Source organism: Clarias gariepinus, chromosome 1 (assembly GCF_024256425.1).
Source record: "Clarias gariepinus isolate MV-2021 ecotype Netherlands chromosome 1, CGAR_prim_01v2, whole genome shotgun sequence".
NCBI classification, from domain to species: Eukaryota; Metazoa; Chordata; class Actinopteri; order Siluriformes; family Clariidae; genus Clarias; species Clarias gariepinus.
The window spans coordinates 10,784,106-10,807,863 of NC_071100.1; the positions used below are offsets into that span (position 1 = coordinate 10,784,106).

The 23,758-nt window shown below is 38.0% G+C and overlaps 1 protein-coding gene, 1 long non-coding RNA gene and 1 pseudogene across 2 annotated transcripts; all 3 read right to left on the bottom strand.

Moving 5' to 3' along the window:
- Nucleotides 1-7,253: 7,253 nt before the first annotated feature.
- LOC128518753 (uncharacterized) lies at nt 7,254-8,735 on the bottom strand. The gene is made up of 3 exons (XR_008357775.1): nt 8,696-8,735; nt 7,901-8,081; nt 7,254-7,662 (listed from the first exon to the last, which is right to left on the bottom strand). It is a non-coding gene; the product is annotated as an uncharacterized LOC128518753 (long non-coding RNA).
- A 4,146-nt stretch (nt 8,736-12,881) lies between these two features.
- Nucleotides 12,882-21,019, bottom strand: LOC128520122 (uncharacterized; annotated as a pseudogene).
- A 3-nt stretch (nt 21,020-21,022) lies between these two features.
- LOC128520128 (uncharacterized) lies at nt 21,023-22,433 on the bottom strand. Its single transcript, XM_053494184.1, has 3 exons — nt 22,423-22,433; nt 21,133-22,198; nt 21,023-21,049 (listed from the first exon to the last, which is right to left on the bottom strand). Exons 1-3 carry the CDS (start codon nt 22,431-22,433, stop codon nt 21,023-21,025), a joined length of 1,104 nt encoding a protein of 367 aa, XP_053350159.1.
- Between the last annotated feature and the right edge of the window lie 1,325 nt (nt 22,434-23,758).

Here is a 23,758-nt window from a genome sequence, read left to right on the forward strand (position 1 = left end):
TTTGAAATCGGTCTGTAATTTATTCCTCTGGATTCCTTTCACTCTCCAAGATCTTGTTAAACAAACTAGTCAGAAACTCTACAGTCACCTCTCCTAAGCACTTCCATACCTCCACAGGTATGTCATCAGGACCAACGTTTTCTCATTCATCAACTCTTTAAAGTACTCCTTCCATCAGCTGTCCAAATATAAGCCCATATCAAATCTCCCTTTTATCTCCAAGATGGTACAAAATGTAGTAGTGCAGCAGCTATGCTTAAATCTAAACGAGTATAACCTTCATAAAAAGTATCATTAAGGAGTTAGGCCTTATCATAGCACAGAAACAATGCTAGTTTAAGTAATAAATGACTCTTACTGTCCTCTGATTAGAATCGTGTCTCCTTGCTTGTGTTAATTGACCGTATTGCAGCTTTTGACACCAATGATCGTAGTATTCTCCTTGAGATTAGAAATTGCTGTACTGACTCATCGTTATGAGTTTATAGATGTAAATAGTAAGCTCTCTATCCATACTAAAGTAAGATTTGTGTTTTGCTGTATAAATTAAATTACACAGTTTTTGTTTCATCCAGCTGTATTTACTTAGTGCAACTTTTAACATCCAAGTGAAAGATCAACAAGTGAAAGATATAACATCAACATATCAGGGGAAAAAAGGAATTACACATATGGAAAAGGATCACCCTTCCTTTGACTTTCAACTGTGATTAGCTGTGATCATTTGGGTTAATTTAGCATGAATAGCTGAAGCGTTTCAATCTCTGAGTGCAACAGAAGTACAGAATCGACTATACTGTCGATAGATCTCTTTGATTAAGTTTTGGACAGGCACAAATCAGGAGCTGGATACAAAAAAAAACTATCACTGCTTTATCACACCCTAAAAGCACAGTGAAGTCTATTATTAAGAAGTGGAAGGTAATGACAGTGACGCAAAGCTCACAGCAAAACTGACCACACAGGGGTTGAAGGAGAAAAAGCTGAATGTCCTTGCATGGCCCAGTCAGAGCCCAGACTTAAACTCCATTGAAATGACTTGAAGACTGCCATCCACAAATGGCCACCATCATTTTTAAATAAACTTGAGCAGTTCTGCAAAGAAGAGTGAGCAAATATTGCAAAGCTCAGATGTGCAAAGCTTTGTAGCCATTGAGAAAGTAATTACTGTACAGTAGCTTTACCTGATTGAGTTTACAAGTCATTTTAAGGATGGGATGATGCTTTCCAGGAGTGATTTTTTATTTGTTTCTGACATGTTGGTGTTACATCTTTTGTTTGGATGTTAAAAGTTGCAGTAAATACAATTGATTGAAAACAAAAAAAAAACTGGGTCTTCTTTTATTTCAGGCTGCAAAGCAACAAAATGTAATTCTTTTATCTTCACCACATCCGCATTTCTCATGTGCATGCAAGCACAGTGTTAGTGTGAGACGAGAAGAATTTCCTGTGTTTATCACACAAACCCACCATCATAAATATCCCAGGGCGTGCACACACACATACACACTATCATGTTCACACACAAAAAAGGAACTCGTCTAGTTGAGATGTCAGTTTGAATGTAAAGTCATGTCCTAGTAAAAAATTGTGCTAATTGAGATTGAATTGGTGTGTATGTGGCCCATGAAGTAAAATGAATTTGATACCCACTGAACAATTCAAAGCTGATATATTTTTATATTTATTTATCAATGTTCTTGCGAATGGAGGCAAATAATTTGAATTCTCTGCATTCACTGTCATAACAGCACACTTATACTTCCAGTCAAAAGTTTGAACGAATCCTCTAATTCCAGGGGCTTTCCTGATGGAAATTGCTTTGAACAGTTGATATTGAGATGTGTCTGCTCTGTAAAGCCTTCATAACAGCTCTAATCTGAGGTGCTGGTGATTTCTGAAGCTGGTAACTCTAAACGAACTCTAGTCGTTGTTGTGCTCTTGGAGTAATATTGATAGGCCAGATACTCCTGGGAAGGTTCACTGCTGTTTCAAGTTTTTTCATTTGTGAATAATGGATCTCACTGTGGTTTGTTGGAGTCCCAATGCCTTGAAAATGTCTTGGTAACCTCATGTAGGGGTTTGCACCGACAAAGACCAATATTTTATGTCAAATGCAAAAAAGCTATGATCCTCTGTACCTCATCTTCCACTGTTAGTCAGAATGGATAAATTAGCTTGCTGTTGTGTTTGTGGTAAATTAAGTAGCATTTTAGTACCAATAATATGTTGGATGAGTTAACATAAAATATAGCAAACTTGTGATTTGATTGTAGTTTTGTAGTGAGTCATTTATGGCCTTTCAAAAGGTTAATAGTCCATCAGTTATTTTACTTTAGTAGCTGCTGGCAGCACTTAATCAAAGCAGACAAATCTGTGGTCTAATAAAATTATAATGTAGTTCAGAAGATGGAGAAGTAGCTGTAGTAAGTCACAACCAGACATTGTGAATAAAACAGCTTCCCATAGACAATGTGTGTATCTTGAGTTACTTGTACACAAATCGACAACTTTTATATGTAAAAGGATGAACATGGTATATATTCTTTCACTGCAAAAGCTTAGGGCCAAACAAAAATTATGTAGAGTGCATCCGGAAAGTATTCACAGCGCATCACTTTTTCCACATTTTGTTATGTCACAGCCTTATTCTAAAATGGATTAAAGAATTTTTTCCCTCAGAATTCTACACACAACACCCCATAATGACAACATGAAAAAAAGTTTACTTGAAATTTTTTCAAATTTATAAAAAAAAAAAAATGAGAAAGCACATGTACATAAGTATTTACAGCGATAAAGCTCAAAATTGAGCTCAGGCGCATCCTGTTTCCCCTGATCATCCTTGAGATGTTTCTGCAGCTTAATTGGAGTCAATCGGAAGCCACTCCTTAGTTAAAGGCACATGGCAGCCTGCCAAATTTTTTCTGTAACCTTCCCCAGATTGTGCCTTGATTCAATCCCGTCTCGGAGGTTTACAGACAATTCCTGTGACTTCATGCTTGGTTTGTGCTCTGACATGAACTGTCAACTGTGGGACCTTACTGTATATAGACAGGTGTGTGCCTTTCCAAATCATGTCCAACCAACTGAATGTACCGCACGTGGACTCCAATTAAGGTGCAAAAACATCTCAAGGATGATCAGAGGAAACAGGATGCGCCTGAGCTCAATTTTGCAAAGGCTGTGAATACTTATGTACATGTGCTTTCTCAATTTATTATTTTTTTAAATAAATTTGCAAAAATCTCAAGTAAACTTTTTCCATGTTGTCATTATGGGGTGTTGTGTGTAGAATGTGACATAACAAAATGTGGAAAAAGTGATGCGCTGTGAATACTTTCCGGATGCACTGTATTTTATACATTTTTGAACGCTCACAATGCATTAGTCTTTGGCCTTGAGCATAAATGAAAGTGATAAATACAGTTGTTTTAAAGTTTACATGAAGTATATGCTTAATTTTTCTCTTTCTTTATTATTGAGCAGAGCTGATAGATGTTTGCTACCTAACCTCCGAGGCCACAAAATCTCTGATATCTGAAATCTCTCTCAGTTTGATTGTATCAGTAAATGGCATAATCACCAAGAAACCTACAATAAACCTTTTTAATTATTCTGGTAATGGTTTTACTTCACAGATGCACATGTTAGAAAAAAAAACATTACATAGTTAATACGAATGTGCACACATTCACTTTATCTTGTGTTTAACATGTGTCTAATCTTGCAGCATTCTTGCTTGATTGAGAATTACAGCAGGGCAAAAGTATAACAAACCACACCCTTTACTGTAATCTTTACTTATTTACTGAGAAACCATGGACTTTCTCATGTTGGTGATTTGATGGAAAATAACAAGAAGTGAAGCAGTATGTTACTCAGGTTTTATTACTATAGTTTTGCATTACCACTGTCATATGAAATAAATATATAAACCATTATTAACACTATTGCAAAAGTATATGGACACCTCACTGTAACAGTGGGTCTTCCTGAAGCGCTTAGCACACAGTTGTCTAAAAGTCTATGTGTACTGTTGAATCCAGGCCCAAAAACGTGTTCTAGCATGGCAATGCCTCTTTAATTCAATTCAATTCAATTCAATTTTATTTCTATAGCGCTTTTAGCAATTTTCATTGCCGCAAAGCAGCTTTACACAGTCAAAAGAATTATTTACGTTTGTATGAAATGTGAATTTGTATGAATCAAAATGGTCAGTTTGTCCCTGGTGAGCAAGCCGAGGGCGACAGTGGCAAGGAAAAACTCCCTGAGATGGTAATAGGAAGAAACCTTGAGAGGAACCAGACTCAACAGGGAACCCATCCTCATTTGGGTGAAACAGAAAGCAGTAAATGATCTGCATTTATACAGTGTGTAGGGTGGGAGGCAGTTCAGCTATAATAGCTGATGTTAATTGATGTTAATATGGAGTCCAGGTAGTTATTGAAGACCCAGGTAGACTTGTAAGAAGTTCCAGTCCTGAACTATCGAACTGTCAAGTCCCCAGAGAAACAGTTGCCAACACCAGTCAAGGCCAGAACCATCTTCTAGGTAGAGAGAATCATTCCCAGACACCAGACGCATCCCAGAGAGACACACGGGGCATCCATGTGACGAGATCTTCAACCAGAAGCGGGGCACCAGGATGGGTCAGACAGGTCCGGAGGGCAGAGGGAGTCTGGATCACTGGCAGCTCAGGAACGACATGTGTAGCTCGACAGAGAGAGAGAGAAAGAGTGAAAGGGGGAGACAGGAGGAGAGAGGAAAGAGAAAGAGGGGGGGAAGAGAAGAAGAGGAGAGATGGCAGTTAGGTATGGTCACAGTCACACAATGTATAATGTCAATGTATATTAACTGCCCCTTCATACACCTACATAAGTAGAGGCCGCCTACCTAGTATGCCTACGAAGGAGTATTAAGTTTGTCATCCGTGAAGTGATTGGGTGTACTATAGATATTCATGTGATAAAAAATAATCTCTTCACGGGAGATGCTGGACTAAGGGTGCAGCCAGTATAACAGTTTACTGGTAATTCAATAAATGTTTTACAGATGAAAAGTTTGACAGCAAAACAAGATAAAAACTATTTTATACTTTTACTCATTTTGGAAAGTTGTTGTCCACTTGGCTATGTATAACACGACATTTTTATTCTCACTTTCTGCAGTGTTCCTCCTGCTCTCTTCCACTCTTTCTTTATGTCAACCAAAAGTTATCAACCAAATAGAGGATTTATAATTTAATATATAATTTATACATGCAATTGGTCCATATCAATTGGTAACATTTTTCTAGCTGGATGTTTGGTTGCTGTGGGCAATGCAGGGAAATGCATAATGTTGACCTTATATGCTATATTATTAATAATAGTTTCTAAACTATAATAAATAACTAATATGAATAGACTTATAAACTATAATTCCTTCACCAGAACCTGGTATATAAAAAAAAAAAGTAGCATGTAAGCGTCAGGATCTGCATGCGGGCGAAGCTGCGGGTAAACCTAATGTACGCTGGCAGAGCTGCGGGTAAACCTTATGTATGGAGGTGGAGCCGTGGTTTACCTCTAGTAAGTTATAAGAGAAAAATAATTTTAAGGATATAAAAGGTTTTATAGATACTAAACTATTAAATTGCATTGTATAGATTTATGCAGTATATAACACTTTGGAATCAATTTTCACATCTTCAAAACATTTTTAATGTAACAACGTTTTATCATCAAACTCTTTTCATTCATATTTTTAAAACCACTGAATTGTGAATTGGGCGGCACAGTGGCTTGTTGGTTACCACTGTGGCCCTGCACCTTCAGGGTCCGGGTTCAATTCCCGCCTCGGGGTCTGTGTGCATGGAGTTTGCATCTTCTCCCTGTGGTTTGTGGGTTTCCTCTGGGTACTTCAGGTTCCTCCCACAGTCCAGACATGAAGATTAGGTTACTTGCCACTACCAAATTGCCCATAGTGTGTGAATGAGCATGTATATGTGTGTGCTCTTTTAAAGAAATGAATCAAACTAAATAAATTAATATTAAAAGGAAATAAACAAAAACTAAAGTTTTGCTGAAGAAAATGTAAAAAGTATTTTGAGTACTAAAAAAAATACATTGGATGTATTTGTCACTGCTACACAACAAGTCACCACCGTCAAATTAATTTCCTGTTGGTGTTAACATCTGACGGTGTTGACAAAATTCCACATTATACAAGAACCTGAGCAGATAAACAGCTTATAGATGAAATAGGAAGTCAAGAAGAGGTCCTTAGAGTTTCAATTGACTACAAGATTTCCTGACTGTATTTATTTTATTAGAAATGTCTGAAGGTGTTCACAGAAACTCAGGACACAAATTCAACAAATAAAAAATGAGTAAAAAAAAAAAATTATATTACAGTATATAAAAAAAGTTGAGAACTGTTACAAAACATGTCCAGCACATAATAGTGTGTTTTTTTGTAATATATACAGTGTGTATATATAAAATTTAAATAATGACTTGGCGTTTGTTACGATCCTTCTGTTCACTGTCCAAAGATATACTGTAAATATAGCATAACGCCCAAATTCAGAATAAGAAACTGTAGATCTATACACCAGACTATTAAACGCCATCCAGAATGCTGTATGTGGACATGTCTCTGGTTGACAAATAAACACTTTCTACTTTCGTTTCAGGCATGCAGATAACAGTGCTAATGGTGCCTTCAAGACGGTGAACATTGATAAGGCAAAAGGACCAAAGGGCGTTTCAGATCCAGTCCTTAGAGCCTGCACCAAACAGTTATCACATTATTTAAAATCAATTTATTAAAAAAAAATCTGAAAGCAGCATTATGGAATTTTTCCACAATTTTATTTGAATACCAACACTGTAAAAAAATGCTGTAAAAAAACGGTAATCTACTGGCAGCTGTGGTTGCCAGCATTGCACTGTTAAAAAACAGTGGGTTACTGTTATTAAAATTAACAGCAAGATACTGTTTTGTTAGCTACAGCATACAACTGTTATTTAGCAGTATATAGCTGTTAATATACATTTTAATCACAGCCCAATTATTCTAAATTGCAAATGCTATTATACCCTGCATTTTATATTTGTGGAAAACAAAATAAATAATGCCAACTTACTGTTTTAGTCCTTTTTTTTTTCCATTTAACATTATATTAATTGTTAAGCTGTTTGTTGTGCCAAAAAGAAATGTGAAAAATGCAAGCCATCATATTTTTGAGTGCATAAACTATGGTGCAACAAATAAGCGCCCATAACATGGAGAAATACAAAGATGGCTTAAGAAAACAAACACAATTTCAAAATGCCTCAACTTGACATTAAATAATAAACAAGCTTCAAATCAAGCTTCCGAAAAAAAAATAATGAAAATAAATAAATCAACACAAGGCTTTATCAAACACAAGCCCTTTCTGGATATAAAAAGTAGAATACAAAAAAAAAAAAAATAACAGTATATACAAACCACTGTAAAACAAAAAACATTTTAAATAAAGTGCCACTCAAAGTCCATCAATCTTTTTAAAAGATTTGACACTTTCAGATTGACTGTCATGGTCTTCTTTTAAACAGTTTTCCCAGTCTTTTTAGATGTCACTTTCCTTTTGCAGCCTTGGTCCCTTTTTCCGGATTTATTCCAACAAATCGTCTAAAAAAATAATAAGGGAAGACTTTCTGTCATCAAACTTAAAAGTCTTAAAACTTTAATAATAAAACAAGATTTAAAAGATTTACACAGTACTGTAAAGCTTGTTATTTAATACATTAGCTAATGTTATGAAGTGTTACCAAACTTACAGCTTAAACTTTTAAAGACCCAGAAACTTTAACTTTACTTTTTAAAATACTATTATTACCATATTATTGTAAGATAAAAATTAATTTACCTTTGAAGGAATTCCAATGTGGATGCTGCTTCCTCTTGATATTGCAGGTTAAAGATGTAATACAGTGAAAACAAAGCAGCAAGTCCAGACAGAAAGGTTGGTTGCACACCCTCACAGATTATTCTGCCCTCCAAGCTGATCATCCATTGTTTCATCCACTGCCCTTGAGTATCACTTGGACCTTAAAGGAGTGTACAGATTATGTTATAAACTATCATCCTTGGAAAGCTAACAAAGCTAACAAATTATGCAAGCCCTGACAAAATCATATAATATTCATATCTTCCCAGACAACTAACCTTGCAGTTTTTAATATTTTAGCCAACAAGCCACTAAGGTTATGATATGCAAACTAAACAGCACAAACTCATTCAGGCATCACATCAAATATTTTCTTCAGTTTAAAAAAGTACACTTTAATCAAACTTTTTTATACAGTGGCCAGAATGAGGCACATCAAGATGAATGTTTTCCTAATGGTAAATATCTTGTATTTGAATTATGAATTTGAAGTATTTGGGTATCTTGTATTTGAACATTAACGTTAACTTACCCAGTCAGTTTGGGAAAGTTTCAAGCTGCTAACTGCATGTAATTAAGTTAATTACAACGGCTTCACCGAATCTTTAATGTTACCGCATGAATTTTAGAAATCGTCTGTAACACCAATAAAACAGTGAGTAAAATATGGTGTATTGAACCGATGAATTTAAAAATAATACGAAAATCGAATTTCAGAGTTGAACTTACAGATTTTTCGTCAAATGAACAGTTTGAATAAAAGCGAACTCTTACCTGTTAGCAACACGATGGAAAATGTAATGCAGTATGGAAGTTCTGCAGCTCCGTGTCGCGCCAGATTTTTGTTTTCTGTGTGTAGCCTAAACATACTTCCGGCATCCGTCCGTGGCACCCAGCTACGATGGTCTCTGTTTTAATTGATCCGTTACCCACATGTTTTTATAATGTTATTTTTAGAAATACTTTAGAAATAATTATAAAAAACCCTCTGTAATATTTTTAAAGATATGACAAACATAGATAAAGGTGCACTCTAATTACCTCGTGGTGATAATACACGTCGCACAAATAAAAAAAATATGATATAATACCGTTAAATGGGTCATACAGCACTACATGCACTATTTTAAGCTGTTTGGACTGAACTGTGTGATAGGAGAGTGCGTACACAACCACTCTACGATGATAAAGAGCTGCCCAGTGGTTTTTTTTTCGTTTATTACAGTAACATCTCCCTTCTGAAATCAGGCCAATCGCAAAAGCCTGTCGATGTGACGCCAAACCGACAGAGGCCGCTCCTACACAAGTTGATTGACACTGGTGTTTTAGCAAAGACCCGCCCCGAGTGAGAAGAAGCTGTCGGCCATTGTTTTTCGCCGCTGGAGCAAAATGTTGCCTAAGCGAGTGTTGTGTACAGTTGTTGGGTGTAATAGCGAACACAGCAGTCGTCATTCACTACCTAGGGTTAGTGACCTAGGGTACCTACCTAGGGTTAGGTATCTGAGCCACTGAGGAGGCAGTGGCTGAATTTAGTTTTTAAAGCTAACGTCCCCGCCGATTTACCTAAATGCGTTTATGTTTGCGATAATCATTTTTTACCGGACTGCTTTATAAACGCGGGTCAATATAAAGCAGGTTTTACTAGGAAGCTGCTCCTAAAAAATGAATCTGTACTAACGCTTCGTGTTCCTGCTTCATCTTCACCAGGCTCGGTGAGTGTAATTTATTTTACTATGACTCTTTGCAGATCGCCTTTTCTAATAATCACGATGAATGCTGAGTGTAAGTTAACTTATACTCTCATAGAACATGGTTATGGCTTCTTCTCTATGTACATCCGTCTCTATATAATCCCTAATCGCCCGTTTATAATAAACAATGCATTGAGGTGATTGTCTAGTTGCAAACTGTGTACGTAGTCGGAAAACTATATTATGCTTACCTTTGTAACGTTAGATGGTTTATAACGATGTCTGTCGAAGATTAAGAAGTCATGTAAACACATCGCGTCCGTATCTCTCTCGGTAAGTTTCTCCGCTTTTGTTGTTGTTGCTCGCGGCAGCGTAACAGCCCGTTAATTCATGCACATGCAGTGATGAGAAAGACAAATCGAGTAGATGCATGTCCATTCTTTTAATTTCTGCGTTGTCAGGCGATAGTACAAACTTCCGCGTAGGTTCCGAAGAAAACAGGCTCAGGCTTTATATTACAGCATTTTCCAGTTTGGACTGCATTACCCACAAAGCACTGCCCGCACTGGACTACACTTCCGTCGCTATACCCGACGTGTCACGCCCCACAGAACGGGGGCGGGCTCAGCAGAGGTCATGAGCATTTAAATTAGCATGTACTGAAACAGGTTGCTGAGAACAGACCTAGTTTTTACCAGGTAAAAGTAGTGTTTTTTTTACACAATCCTTTTGAATTTTTAATTAACGTATAGTACAAACTTTTCATTAGGACCCTAAAGATCATATTAACATTTAATGAAAAATATGATGTGTAGGACCTTTAAATAACAGTGACATACTGTTGTTGTTCGACTACTAACCTAAAGTGAGCAAGTCTTCCCACAATGCACTGTAAAAAACGGCAACCTACTGATATTTCATTAAAGCAGCATTTTTCTGTTAAATTTCTACGTAAATTTACAGAAATTTTTTACAGTGTAGATTTTTTTGCTGCATGGCAGAAAGGAGAGAAAGTTTAGCGTGCTCTCCTGTGCACGTGCGCAGCCATTACGTACTGGGATTTCTACATTTTTTTTAAGGTGCACCTTAATATTTTTTTTTATTAAGCAATTACTCAGATTCTTTTGCTGCAGCAGTTTTTTTTTATTATCTAATCCTTTGTTCCATATTTTATATATTTTTTTAAATACATTTATTTTCGTTCATTAAAAAGTGCTTTATTTTATAATGACAGTGTACGAGTCGTTTTCTCTGAATGGGTTCAGTAAAGTCTAACAGCCTATTTAGTAGTTAACTAATGGTGTGATGCATAAAGTAACTAGCTTGCATAGATCATGCTACCCGGACATAGCTATTGCATTAACAGCTGTGATCCGAGACCCTTGAGATTATTAGTTTTCTTCCGTATGGAAGAACACTTCTTGGTACACTTCTTGATCTTATTGAGCTAAACAGTTCTCCCTATATATATTATATATATAATTTTTTTTTTTGTTCCACCATTCGGGGCTTTTTAGGGGTCTTAACATGCTCAGAGTCATGAAAATTGACAGACAGGTGGGAATGTGCTGCCATTAGTATGCCTGATAGTCTGGGTCCTGGACATGGCAGATTTTGTTACATAGCTCATACACACTTGCATGAAAAGTATGCAGAAATGTGGTTTATAACTTTGTGTTCCATTATATTAAGTGACATCACAATGAGTGACATCAGAGTGTAATGCCTTTTTTCAGCACCGGTGGCTTTTTAGAAGTCTAAACATAACATTTTCCCTTTTATAAAATAATATCATAGTGGTGTTGGTATGTTCTCTTTAAATGCATATGCCCAATTTGCCCACTGTCATTCCTGTGCACCCGGGATGGCACAAGGTGCTTGGGCCCACTAATTTTTGCAACTATATTTTATTTGTTTGTTTGTTTGCTTTCGTTTTGTACACTGTATTCACTTTTTTCCACTACCGCTTAAAAGTTTGTTATTACTTTCTAACACTATACAGTTAATGTTGAGAAGTATCTGCTATTTATCATCTGTAAAGCCTTCATAACAGCTCTAAGCTAAGGTGTTAGCTTAATGGAATTAATGGAACTTTTCCTTTTGGTCTTGCCTTCCTGGGAAGATCTTCATGAGAGCTAGTTTCATCATGAGCTTGATGGGTTTTGCAAATGCACTTGACAATACTCTTCTTGCAAGAATTCAGAAAGGCTGACCTCCATGTCTTAACAACTGACTTGTTGCTATTATCTAATCATAGTTAGTAGTTTTGTTGTAAAATGTAGAAAATAAATCACTAAACAAAAAGACACTTGCTAGTGATTCCAAATTTTTGAGTGGTAGTGTATATCATTTTTCTAAATTCTAAACACAAGTTTTTTTTTGGTCTACTTAACTACGAGACATAATATGAAAATGTAAATTTAACATGCCTATAGTCTAGCATTTCCCTAAAATGTTCTGGATTAGGTCATGTGCAATTGTGTTCATTAATGGTCGTATTGGCAGTACAATGGCATAGTGGCTAATACTGTGGCCTGGCATCTCCAGGGTCAAGGGTTTGAGTCCTGTCCTCAAGTCTGTTTGCGTGTTCCTCTGGGTACTCTGGGTCCCATCCACAGCCCAGAAACAAGCAGAATAACCTAATTGGTACTTTCAAATTGCCTGTAGTGTGTGAGTAGATGCATAATTGTGCCCTGCAAAGGACCAACACCTCATCCAGGGTGTAACTTCCCTAGTGCCTTGTCTATTTTAAGTACCTTCCCTTAAAATATATCAGGTCTCCCATGATCCTGACCGGGATATGTGGTATAGACAATGAGTAATTAAAAAAGTAAGTGCATGAGTAATAGTGGTGGTATTAATCAGTTGGATTATGAATTACTGAAGACTCAATATGAATTGATTCAGGCATTTTTTTTTTTGTCACAAAGGTACGATATTACTCCAGGCTTACTTCAGATATTTAATGACAAAACAGTAGGATAAACATATACATTCATGTACATTCAGAAAAAACACTAGAAAATGTAAGAATCAAGTTATAAGAAAAGGATAAATAAATTTAGCTTCACAAGTAATATTTTACATTCATTATAAAGCATTAATGACATTTAAAAGCCCCATTAAAATGCCAAATGCTACCATGATGGGGAAAAAATACTAGAACAATAAAATTGATAAGCACATTTTATCATCGACAATTTCACTCTTGATTTAGATTTATTCCTTATTCCTGCTGTACTACATTTTTACATATTTAGTCTTGCAAATCATTTTTGTAGTTTACTGAAACCTGCACTTGCATATCCCATTACAGCATTAACTCTTTCCTGTGATTCAGGCTGTATGTTTCTCAGCTCTCTCAGTTTCTGAGCAACAAAGACCCGTCCAGTTTTCTCAGCTTGAGGGATCAAGAAGTCGAAAGCCTGAATAATGAAAGCAGAGTCTGGCTTTAAAGCAATCTCACACAGTTTTATAATTGCAGTGTACGCTTCTTTTACTAGTTTAGCTTTTTCCTTTTTAGTACTGATGAGGTCTTCTTTCAGTGTCTTCTCCATGTTGATCTTTTCCGCTGCCACTTTCCTGTTGTGTTGAAGGTCCTTTTTGACATTTTCAAAGACTTTTGTGTCAAACATGACATTTAAAGCTGATTTATTGCTGCTTTCATATTGATTTTTGAGCTGATCAAACGTCATGGTGACATTTCTACTGCCTGTAACATATTTGTTCCTCCCTCTTACATGCTTAGTGAAATGACATTTACCTGTGCATACAGTGCAGTACTCATGTTTAATGACTTCACACCACAGAGCATTGGGGGAACACCAGCAGTTAAACTCATGGCAGTTTTCCTCACAGACAGTGCAAATAGTCGCCTTTCTGTCCTGAAACGAAACTTTTCTAATGGGAACTTTTTCTTTGTAATATTTGCTGACTAAAAAAGTGAAGTTTATATTTTTCTTAATCTTTTCTTGGTTTTCCTGAAGGACTTTCTGAATCTGATCCAATTCTTTAGTTTTGCACTCTACAAAATTAATACGTTTTTTTAAATTAACAATACAGGCCTCAAGACGTCTGGACTCAGTCAGGACATTTTCAGTCTGATTTAAGCTTTTTCTGTTGTGTTCTTTTAGTGAGCCAAAGAAATGTTTTAAATTGCACCCTGTTTGTTCCCAGGCTGTCTGGAGAGTGCTGTTATAATTTGGGCTCCTTTTCACAGTTTGACGATTGTTGAATTAGAAATAGTCTGGTTGGTTTTCTTCATCTCTCCTGGAGGCTATTCCTGCTTTCTTGATAGCATTGAGAGCGTCTTCTGGAGGTATTCCATCTGAATGAGTGACCATAATGACAATGTTGTTTTCTATGTCTTTACCAAATAAGGACAAAAGTGCATCAAAGATGTATTGCTGTCGGTCAGTAAGTCGATTCTGAGATGCTTTTACTACCAGACACACTGCATCGATTTCTTTCACTCCACTGTCACTGTGAAACAGTTTGTACAGATTATTAGCAATCTGCCTGTCATATTCACTTCCCCTGGTGTCTCCATATCCTGGAGTGTCAATGATGGTAAGAGAAAATTGGTTGTCTTGGACAAAGAGGTCATACACAGTGATTTTAGTAGTTTGACTTTTTGACTGATCTGAGATGGGATTATCTCCTCCCTCTTCTGTAATCTCAAACCACACTTCATCTGTAAACTTCACCCCGAGTATATAATTTACCATGGCATTGATCAGAGTAGTTTTGCCTGTTCCAGTTTCTCCTACCATCAGTAGGATTTTGGTTTGATTGTCTCGCAGTCCAAATGTCCATTTTCTTACTGATCCATCTTGTTCAAGATTCTTTCTATCCGTGACGAGACGATATCTTGCAGGTGGACCTTTACAGATTAAGGTACTCCTCGGGATTAAATCATTCACAGTCAATGATCCCTCTTGAAATCTGGTAAATTAAATATACATTCGTAAGCATAAAATTTAATATTGTACTAAACACCTACATTGAACAAAGTTTTTTTGTGATTTCATGTATTTGTGATTTAATGTAAACAGCAGTTCATAATAAAAAAAAGTTATGTATACCCCTAAGTCAAATATTGTTATAAATAGAAAATAAATATTTAAGTACATAACAATTCTGCAGCTGTTTGCTCACCTAGTAGCAATAATAGCATGTGGAACTGAAGATTCCGGAAAACAAAGGACTGTGAAGTAAATAAACATAATTAAATCTGTCCAAACATTATCACTGTTATAAATGTAACTACAGTAGGGGTAAACATTTTTTTAAATATAAAGTCAAGCCTTATAGATTACCCATAGTAGCAATTAGGCTGTAACAGCCAGTTTAATCAACTTCTCATGACATTTGTGTTCTATGTTCGGGGTTACTGATTGGAAGGCTAGGTTCGTGACCCAGCACCAACAAAGCTGCCACTCTGAGTCCAGTTTCCTAACTGGGATGTGTGAAACATTTATTTCACTGTACTGCAAGCTACATGTGATGAATCAATAAATATTATATTACTATCTTTTTAACTGTTTATTTTTTATCTCAGGTTCTTTCTTTTTTTCCAACCAGGCCTTACATTTTACTTGACAGTTCTAGCCTCCAAATTCTTCCTCTATTTATGCATACCTTTGCTAATCCTTTTTCATATTTTTATTTTCCTTATCTTATTCTTTTTTACATTTGGCAAATCCTATAAAGAGATTTATTCATGGTCACACTTTCCAGAATCACCCAAATATGTATAAACTTCCTTTTGTTTGTGGTTCTCTCAAGATTATTTCCTCATGCCATCTTAATGAGTTTTTTCTTGCCACCACATATATGGCTATCTCACTGAGGATAAACTGAACAATTATTTTTATTCATTTATTTTTTAAATCTCTTTAAAACTGATTGACTGTTTAATTGACCTAAATTTAACTTATTAATAGTGGCACAGTGACTTAGTTTTTAGCACTGTCAGCTTTCCCCTCCAGGGTCCCAGAGGAAACCCACCCAGCAAGGGGAGAACATGGAAATTTCATGCACACTGACTCCAGGTGGGAATAGAACCCAGACCCTGGAGGTGTGAAGCCACCATAAATACACTTGTTTTTAAAAGTGACCGAGTATACTGTATATTCCTAAATGCTCCATGATGATATACTCAAAATTGTTATAACTGACACTGTTTATGTGTAATGATAAGGGTCTCATGATGGTCTGGGTCATGTAGAAATACTTTGCACTGTTCAGTATGAACAAATCTGTAAGTAGCTATGCCATGGTGTTCTGAAGAGACATGCAGAGCCATGGCCATCTAGACGCATGGTTACCAGGTGACAGCACCTTTAGCGCACCTGGCAGCATGTCTCTTTAAGGGTTCTTCTTGTTACAGGGCCAAAGACCAAGACAAAGACAAACCATGCATAAAGAACAAAGATAAAAGTCAAAGGCAAAAGATCCAGCCTAGTCTTCACAAGAAGTCAGCATTGTGTGTGAGAGGGAGAGAGAGAGAGAGATCATCAGCCCAGCGTTTGCTCTCAGTTCTAAACATATACTGTAGATTCACACATAAGCTCTAAGAAAGGGTGAACTCATTCAGAGAGCATAAGAGAGTTTATTTTTTGTTTCCAGAGCCCTGTTCAGTCTCAAGGAGACAACAGAGCTCTGTTTATTTTGTTTTGTCAGTTTTCTTTTGTTTCGTTTTTCCGTTCCCCTAATCAATAATCCCACACTAACTCCAAATGGAAAGGTCCTCATGTGTATACTATAAGCATTTTCTCATTTTGTTGACCCCCTTTAAAGCCCAGCATGAGGGTTCTTATAAATATTATGGTGCGGCTCTTAAACCTGCTGCAAAATGAAACAAAATGATTGCACCATCTGCAGAGCCCACAGGCTTGGAGAGGATACAGGAAATAGTTGGGTCATGAGTCATGTCCAGAGTTGACTCGCTCCCCAACCACCCCCCTCCCCCACACAGATCAGTGACACAAATACCCCCTCTGGTGGCCGAAACTGGACTACTACATTTACATTTAGGCATTTAGCAGACGCTCTGCTCACTCTACAGCCATAGAGCAACCCAGAAAGGTGCAATGCCTTTATCCTGCAGTGTGATCTAATATTCAATATAGTATAAGTTTGCATTTATGGTGTTTCTGCTCACGGAGTGCAGAGTTTCTGTCAGGAAGAAGAGACTCTTGGGCTTGGTGGATGGATCCAGTAGCAGGTGCAGAAGCAGCACACGAGTGACTTTGGTCAAGCTTCGTACGGGCGTGGCTGTGTCAGCAGGTGCGTGAGCTTGGAGCTGTGAAATCCGTATGTATGGAGTAAATGCAGAGGCGTGGAGATGCGCCGTAGTAGAGAGAACATGAGCGTGGGTCTGAGCCGTGAAATCCGTCAGCGTAGCGTCAATGCCGAGACGTGAGGATAAGCCGTAGTCGAGTGAGCGCGAGCGTGGGTCTGAGCCGTGAAATCCGTCAGCGTGGTGTCAGTGCCGAGTCATGAAGCTGGGCTGTAGTCGGGAAACGAAAGCGAAAGTTCAAAGCTGTTAAATCCAAAAGTAGTAATAAATCCAAACGTGAGACAAGAGGCAAAAATGAGAAACAAAGAGAGGTCGGTAACGTGAAAAGAATCATAAACTGAACGTGGTGGACAATTTATGACGCGTCGTAGCTGGAAAACGTGGAATGTGGGGTGGATAGGTCGCATGGACGAGGGGAGTAGAAGTCGGACTGCACATGGGTTGATTATCCTGGTGATAGTGAAGGGTCTGATAAACCTTGGGAAGAGCTTACGTGAAAGAGTCTTCAAGGGAATGTCCTTTGTGGCAAGCATGACTCGATCTCCTACACAGCATCTGGGGGCCTTGGTGCAGTGCTGGTCTGTCTGTTACTTATACGAGGAGCGGGTTTGTAGCAGAGTTCGTCTAGCGGGTAGCCACGTTTGCTTGCAGCGGCGGACGAAGTGTTAGGCTGACGGAGTCTCCACCTCTAGTTCCTGGGCTGGAAAGAGTGGAGGTTGGTAGCCTAAGCAGCACTGAAACAGGGACAAGCCTGTCGACAAGGAGGGCAGAGAGTTGTGGGCATACTCGACCCAAAGGAGGAATCTGCTCCAGGTGGTTGAGTCCCGAGTAGTCATACAGCGGAGGGAAACCTCTAGCGCTTGGTTCATTCACTCGGTTTGTCCATTAGACTGAGGATGAAACCCAGACGACAGATTGGGGGTCGCCCAGACGAGTCTACAGAACGCGGCCCAAAAGCGAGAGGTTAACTGAGGGCCCCGATCCGAGACAACGTCTGTTGGAAGGCCATGGAGGCGAAATACGTGGAGGACTAGCTGCTCCGCAGTCTTCTTGGCGGAGGGCAGCTTAGGGAGTGGGACGAGGTGCACTGACTTCGAAAAGCGGTCGACTATAGTCATGATGCAGGTGTTGCCATCGGACCAAAGGTGTTGCCAGCGGAACGAAGGTACTCGAGATTCCTATGGTCAGTCCACACCAAAAATGGGAGCTCAGTTCCCTCTAGCCAATGACTCCATTCCTCCAGCGCAAGCTTGATGGCCAAGAGTTCTCTGTCTCCCATGTCGTAATTCCTCTCGGCTGGGGATAGGCGACGGGAGTAGTATGTGCAAGGGTGCATTTTATTATCCTGGGCGGATCTTTGGGAGAGAATGCCCCCGACACCGGTGTTGGAGGAGTCGACCTCCACCACAAACTGACAAGAGGGATCGAGGATAATGAGGATGGAAATGCCGAGACGTGAGGATAAGCCGTAGTCGAGTGAGCGCGAGCGTGGGTCTGAGCCGTGAAGTCCGTCAGCGTTTTGTCAATGCCGAGTCGTGAAGCTGGGCCGTAGTCGGGAAACGAAGGCGAAATTTCTAAGCTGTTAAATCCAAGAGTAAAAAATAAATTCAAACGTGAGACGAGAGGCAAAACGAGAAACAAAGCAAAGTCGGTAACGTGAAAATAATCATGAACTGAACACAAGAAAACTGCGGCAAAAACACACTATAAGCTGGATGAAATCAGCGCCAGATGAGAAACTGGTGTGCCAGCGGGGCGGTGCGGGGGTGTGTTAGGAGCGATGACAGCGTGGAAAAACCTGACCGCGTGATCAGAAGTCTGATAGCGTGAGAAAGGAAATGTCAAATGAAGGACGCAGTCTTTGATCAGCGCAGAGCACTGAGACCATGACAGTTTCTACTTACACCAAAGTTGGCCACTGCAACTCCAGACAGCTTCAGCAGCTCCAGACAGGAAACATCTCCACCCTGCGAGCACCGTTCTGAGCACCTAGCCAGTGGCTTCCCCAGCTATAGGCATGAAGCCTCACCTCTTCTCATTGAACAAGAGCCTGAGGCTTTACATCCTGGCCCTGACATAGAGCTTGAGAAGTTCAACTCAATTCAATTTTATTTGTATAGCGCTTTTAACAATTGACATTGTCGCAAAGTAGCTTTACACAATCAAAAGAATTATTTAAGTTAGTATGAGATGTGAATGTGTATAAATCAAAATAATAAGACTGTCCCTGATGAGCAAGCCGAGGACGACGGCAACAGTGACAAGGGAAAACTCCCTGTCTCACGGTCAAAAGCTTGTGTGCTCCTCACCTTTCTGTATCCTTCCGTGTCTTAACAACAACTAACAACTAACGTGCGTGATAGACATGAAACTGCATAACTGTGGGATGATGTCACAGAACAACTCATGAAATGATGTCACAATACAAATTATAAGTATGATACTTAATGCTTAATGCTTAACTAATAAACTGAAATAAGATAAACATAACAACAAATTACAAGAATGAAATATGGCCCTCACATGAACTATTGAGCGACTGAAGTCACAAGTCCTCAGAGAACAGCTTTTTGCATCAGTCGAGGACAGAACTGTCTTTGAGGAAAAGTGGAACCGTCCCCAATCACCACACACAGCCCAGGCAGACCACAAGCCAGACAGCTCCAGGGGGCAGAGGGGGTCTGGAAACATTGGCAGCTCAGGAGTGACATGGAACCCATGCAAATAGGTGCAATTAGATAAGCCACAGACGGAGACACCCCTGGAGGTGTTGGAGGGGAAATTGATCGATCAGATAAAAAATACCCTGTTATGCAGGGCTCTTTCTGTCAGCCATGCTCTTAGGGGCCAACATCAGGAGAACCCGACCAGAGGTGGTCAAGGATGCAAGACCTGAAGATCTACAGGTGGCTACAGCCCAGAGTTCTAAACAGGCAGAACTGTGGCCATCTAGATGCATGGTTGCCAGGCGATGGTGCCAGAAGTACATCGAAGTGTAGATCAGCATAGACGTGCTGCACGTGGCAGGATGTCTATTTAAGGGACCTGATACCTGCGCACTTTGTAGCACCTGGTGAAGGTATCAGGGCCAAAGTCAAAGACAGCGCGTGCATTCAGAACAAAGATCAAAAACAAAGATAAAAGACAAGAAGTGATGTTAGAGAGAGAGAGAGAGAAAGTGGCATGCAATCAGCCCAACATGCGATCTTAGTCTCAATTTAAAGTTCTAAAGACATAGAATCAACCATAAGCCCTCAGAAAGCATGGACTCATTCAGAGAGGACTAGGGAGTTTATTTTTAATTTCCAGAGCACCGTTTAGCCTCAAGGACATGACGGAGCTTTGTTTATTTTGTGTTCTCAGTTTTCATTTGTTTCCATTTTTAGTTCCCAAATAAATAATCCCTGGAACTGGAATTTTGACTGTAACATTTGATTAATGACTTTCAATTTTGAATTTATTTTAAAAGTACCATTTATAAACTGGCAATTAAAACATCTTAGAAGTTACTATGTTCTATCTTGGTAATTATTTTTAACTTAGTAATGACTTTATTCACAGCAGTGCTCTGAACTGTTATGTTCTGTTCAAGATGATGTGAATATACTGGTATTAAGTCTGCAACATTGACAATGAATGCTGCAAAAAATATAAAATAATAATAATAATAATAATAATAATAATATATAATTAAAAGGTAAAGAACATGTACTTCTAAGGACTGTACTGTAGTTTTAGTCTACACTCTATAAATGTTATTTAAAAGCTATAAAAATAGAGTAAACAATATGAGAAATAGTGTAATATTAAAATTTTCTGAACATTTTAGAATAAATCAAAACCATCTAAAGTAAAGCTGAGTAAGTCTTACCTGTCAGCTCTCTCAGTTTTTGAGCAACAAATCCTCTTCCAGTTTCCTCAGCTTGAGGGATCAAGAAGTCAATAGAGTGAACAATGAAAGCAGAGTCTGGCTTTAAAGCAATCTCAAACAGTTTTATGATGCCAGTGTACGCTTCTTCTACTAGTTTAGCTTTCTCCTTTCCAATCATGATCAACTCTTCATTCAGTCTCTTCTCTATGTTTATATTTTCTGCTGTCTCTTTCCTGTTATTTTGATGGTCCTTTTTGACATTTCTGAGGGCGTTTGAGTCAAACTTGATATTCAGTGGTGATTTATTGCTGCTTTCATATTTGTTTTTGATCCCATTAAATGTCACTGTCATATCTTTGCTGCCTGTAACATATTTGTTTCTCCCCCCTCCCTCCTGAAATGAAAATTTTCTAATAGGAGCTTTGTAATCTTTGCAATATTTGGTGACCGTAAAAGAGAGGTTTTTATTTCTTTTAATGTTTTTCTTGTTTTCCTCAAGGGCTTTCTGAGTCTGAGCCAGTTCTTTAGCTTTACACTCTACAACCTCAATATGGTTTTGAAGATTAGAAATACAGGTTTCAAGATGTCTGGACTCAGTCAGAACCCTCTTAGTCTGCTTTAAGCTTTTTCGGTTCTGTTCTTTTAGTGAGGCAAAGAAATTTTTTAAACTGCACTCTGTTTGTTCCCAGGCTGTCTGGAGACTGGTGTTATATTTTGGGCTCCTTTTCACAGTTTGACGATTGTTGAATAAGAAATACTCTGGTTGATTTTTCCTGGAGGGTATCCCTGCTTTCTTGATTGCACTGAGAGCATCTTCTGGAGTTATTCCATCTGAATGAGTAACCATAATGATAATGTTGTTTTCTAGGTCTTTACCAAACAAGGACAAAACTCCATTACTCAGATACTTAGATGCAACCAAACATACCACATCAATTTCTTTCACTCCATTTTCACTATGAAACAGTTTGTTCAGATTCTCAGCAATCTGCCTGTCATATTCTCTTCCCCTGGTGTCTCCATAACCTGGAGTGTCAATGATGGTAAGAGAGAATTGGTTTTCATGGACCTCATACACAGTAATATTGGTTGTTTTACTTTTTGACTGATCTGAGATGGGATTATCTTCTTCTTCTTCTGTAATCTCAAACCACACTTCATCTGTAAACTTCACCCCGAGCATATAATTTACCATGGCATTGATCAGAGTAGTTTTGCCTGTTCCAGTTTCTCCTACCATCATTATTATTTTGGTTTGCCTGTCTCTCTGTCCAAATGTCCATTTTCTTACTGATCCATCTCGTTCAAGATTCTTTCTATTTGTGATGAGACGATATTGTGCAGGTGGACCTTCACAGATTAAGTGACTCTTCTGGATTAAATCAGTTACAGTCAATGATGCCTCTTGGAATCTGGTAAATTAATAAGACATTCACAAATATTAAATGTAATATTATGTCAAATACTGCATGTATTAAACAAAGATTTTTTTTTTTTGCTTTCATACATTGCAATAATGTATAAATTATTTGTTTCCTCAAACTATAAATCCCCCCTTTGTATATACCCCTAAATCAAATAATATAAATACAAAATAAATATCCAAGCACATAAGAATTTGGCAGCTGTTCCTCACCGAGTAGCCATAATAGCACATGAAACTGAAGATTCCAGTAAACAGAGTCCTGTGAGGTCAAATAAACATCAATTATGAATATGTTTTATTTTTGTTACATTATAAACATTATGAATACCTATAGTTAGGAAAACCTTATAGATTGCTCATGATAATAATTACGTTTAGTTATATTACAGACAACTTAATCAACTTCCATTATGACATTTTGTTCTATTTTGGGTCATTCTCAATTTGTCTTGTGTTGAGTTTAACAGTTTATCTCATAAATAAACTATTTATAATCATCCATCATTTATTCACGGTAAGAAGTTTTGGGGTTAATATTTTCTGGATTTACTTGTAAAAACTGTCAGTATAAAAGTAAAAAAAAAACTGAAATAATGTATTGCATAAATATGCACAACCTTAAACTATCACTATGTTGAATCACCTTTAGATTTTATTACAGCGCTTAGTCTTTTTAGGAGTCTTTACTTGCCTTTTCTTTTCAAAAACGCAAATCCGGTCTAATTGGGCCTTTCCAAAACTTAATCTTCTTCTGGTGATTTTTGTTGATTTCTGTATATTCTTCTGTCAATTTGGATAGGGGCTTTCGGTTGTTGTCATGCTGAAATATGAAGTTTGTCTTGATGTTCAGCTTTCTAGCAGAAGCTTGTAGGTTTTGTACCAACAATGATTGGTATTTGAAACAGTTCATAATTTTCTTCACCTTTACTTACACGTCTTAAAGCATGATGCTGCCACCACTATGCCTTACTCTCAGTATGGTGTTCTTTTGATGTGCAGTGTTCTTTTTGCACCAAACATATGTATTGGAATTATGGCCAAAACGTTCAACCTTGGTTTCATCAGACCATATCACATTTTCCCACATGTCTTTGGGAGATTTCAAATGTATTTTAAAAGCTAGGCTTGAATGTTTTTTTTTCACCCCCTTCTCCATAGCCCAGACATATGAAGAATATGAGAGATCGTGGTCACATGTACTACACAGCCAGTATGTGCTAGAAATTCCTGCACCTGAAGCTTTAGTGTTGCTGTAGCCTTTTTGGAGGCCTCCCAACCAGTTTTCCTTTCACATTTTTATTAATTTTTGAGAGATGTCCTGTTCTTGGTAACATCATTGCTGTGCCATATTTTTAACGCCTTAGAAATTTTTTGTATCCTTCTCCTGACTGATTCCTTTTATCAATGAGATCCCTCTGATGCTTTGTAAGCTCTCTGTGGACCATGGCTTTTGCTGTAAGTTGCAACTAAGAAAGTGTCAGGAAAAAACTACTAGAATAGCTGCAATTTATCTGGGGTTAATCAAAGGTACTTTAAATGATGGCAA

Coding starts and splice junctions, on each gene's coding strand:
- LOC128520128 (XM_053494184.1), bottom strand. Junction 21,050..21,132: donor CAGGCAGCAAAGATATGACA/GTGACATTTAAT, acceptor AAACGCCCTCAG/AAATGTCAAAAAGGACCATC.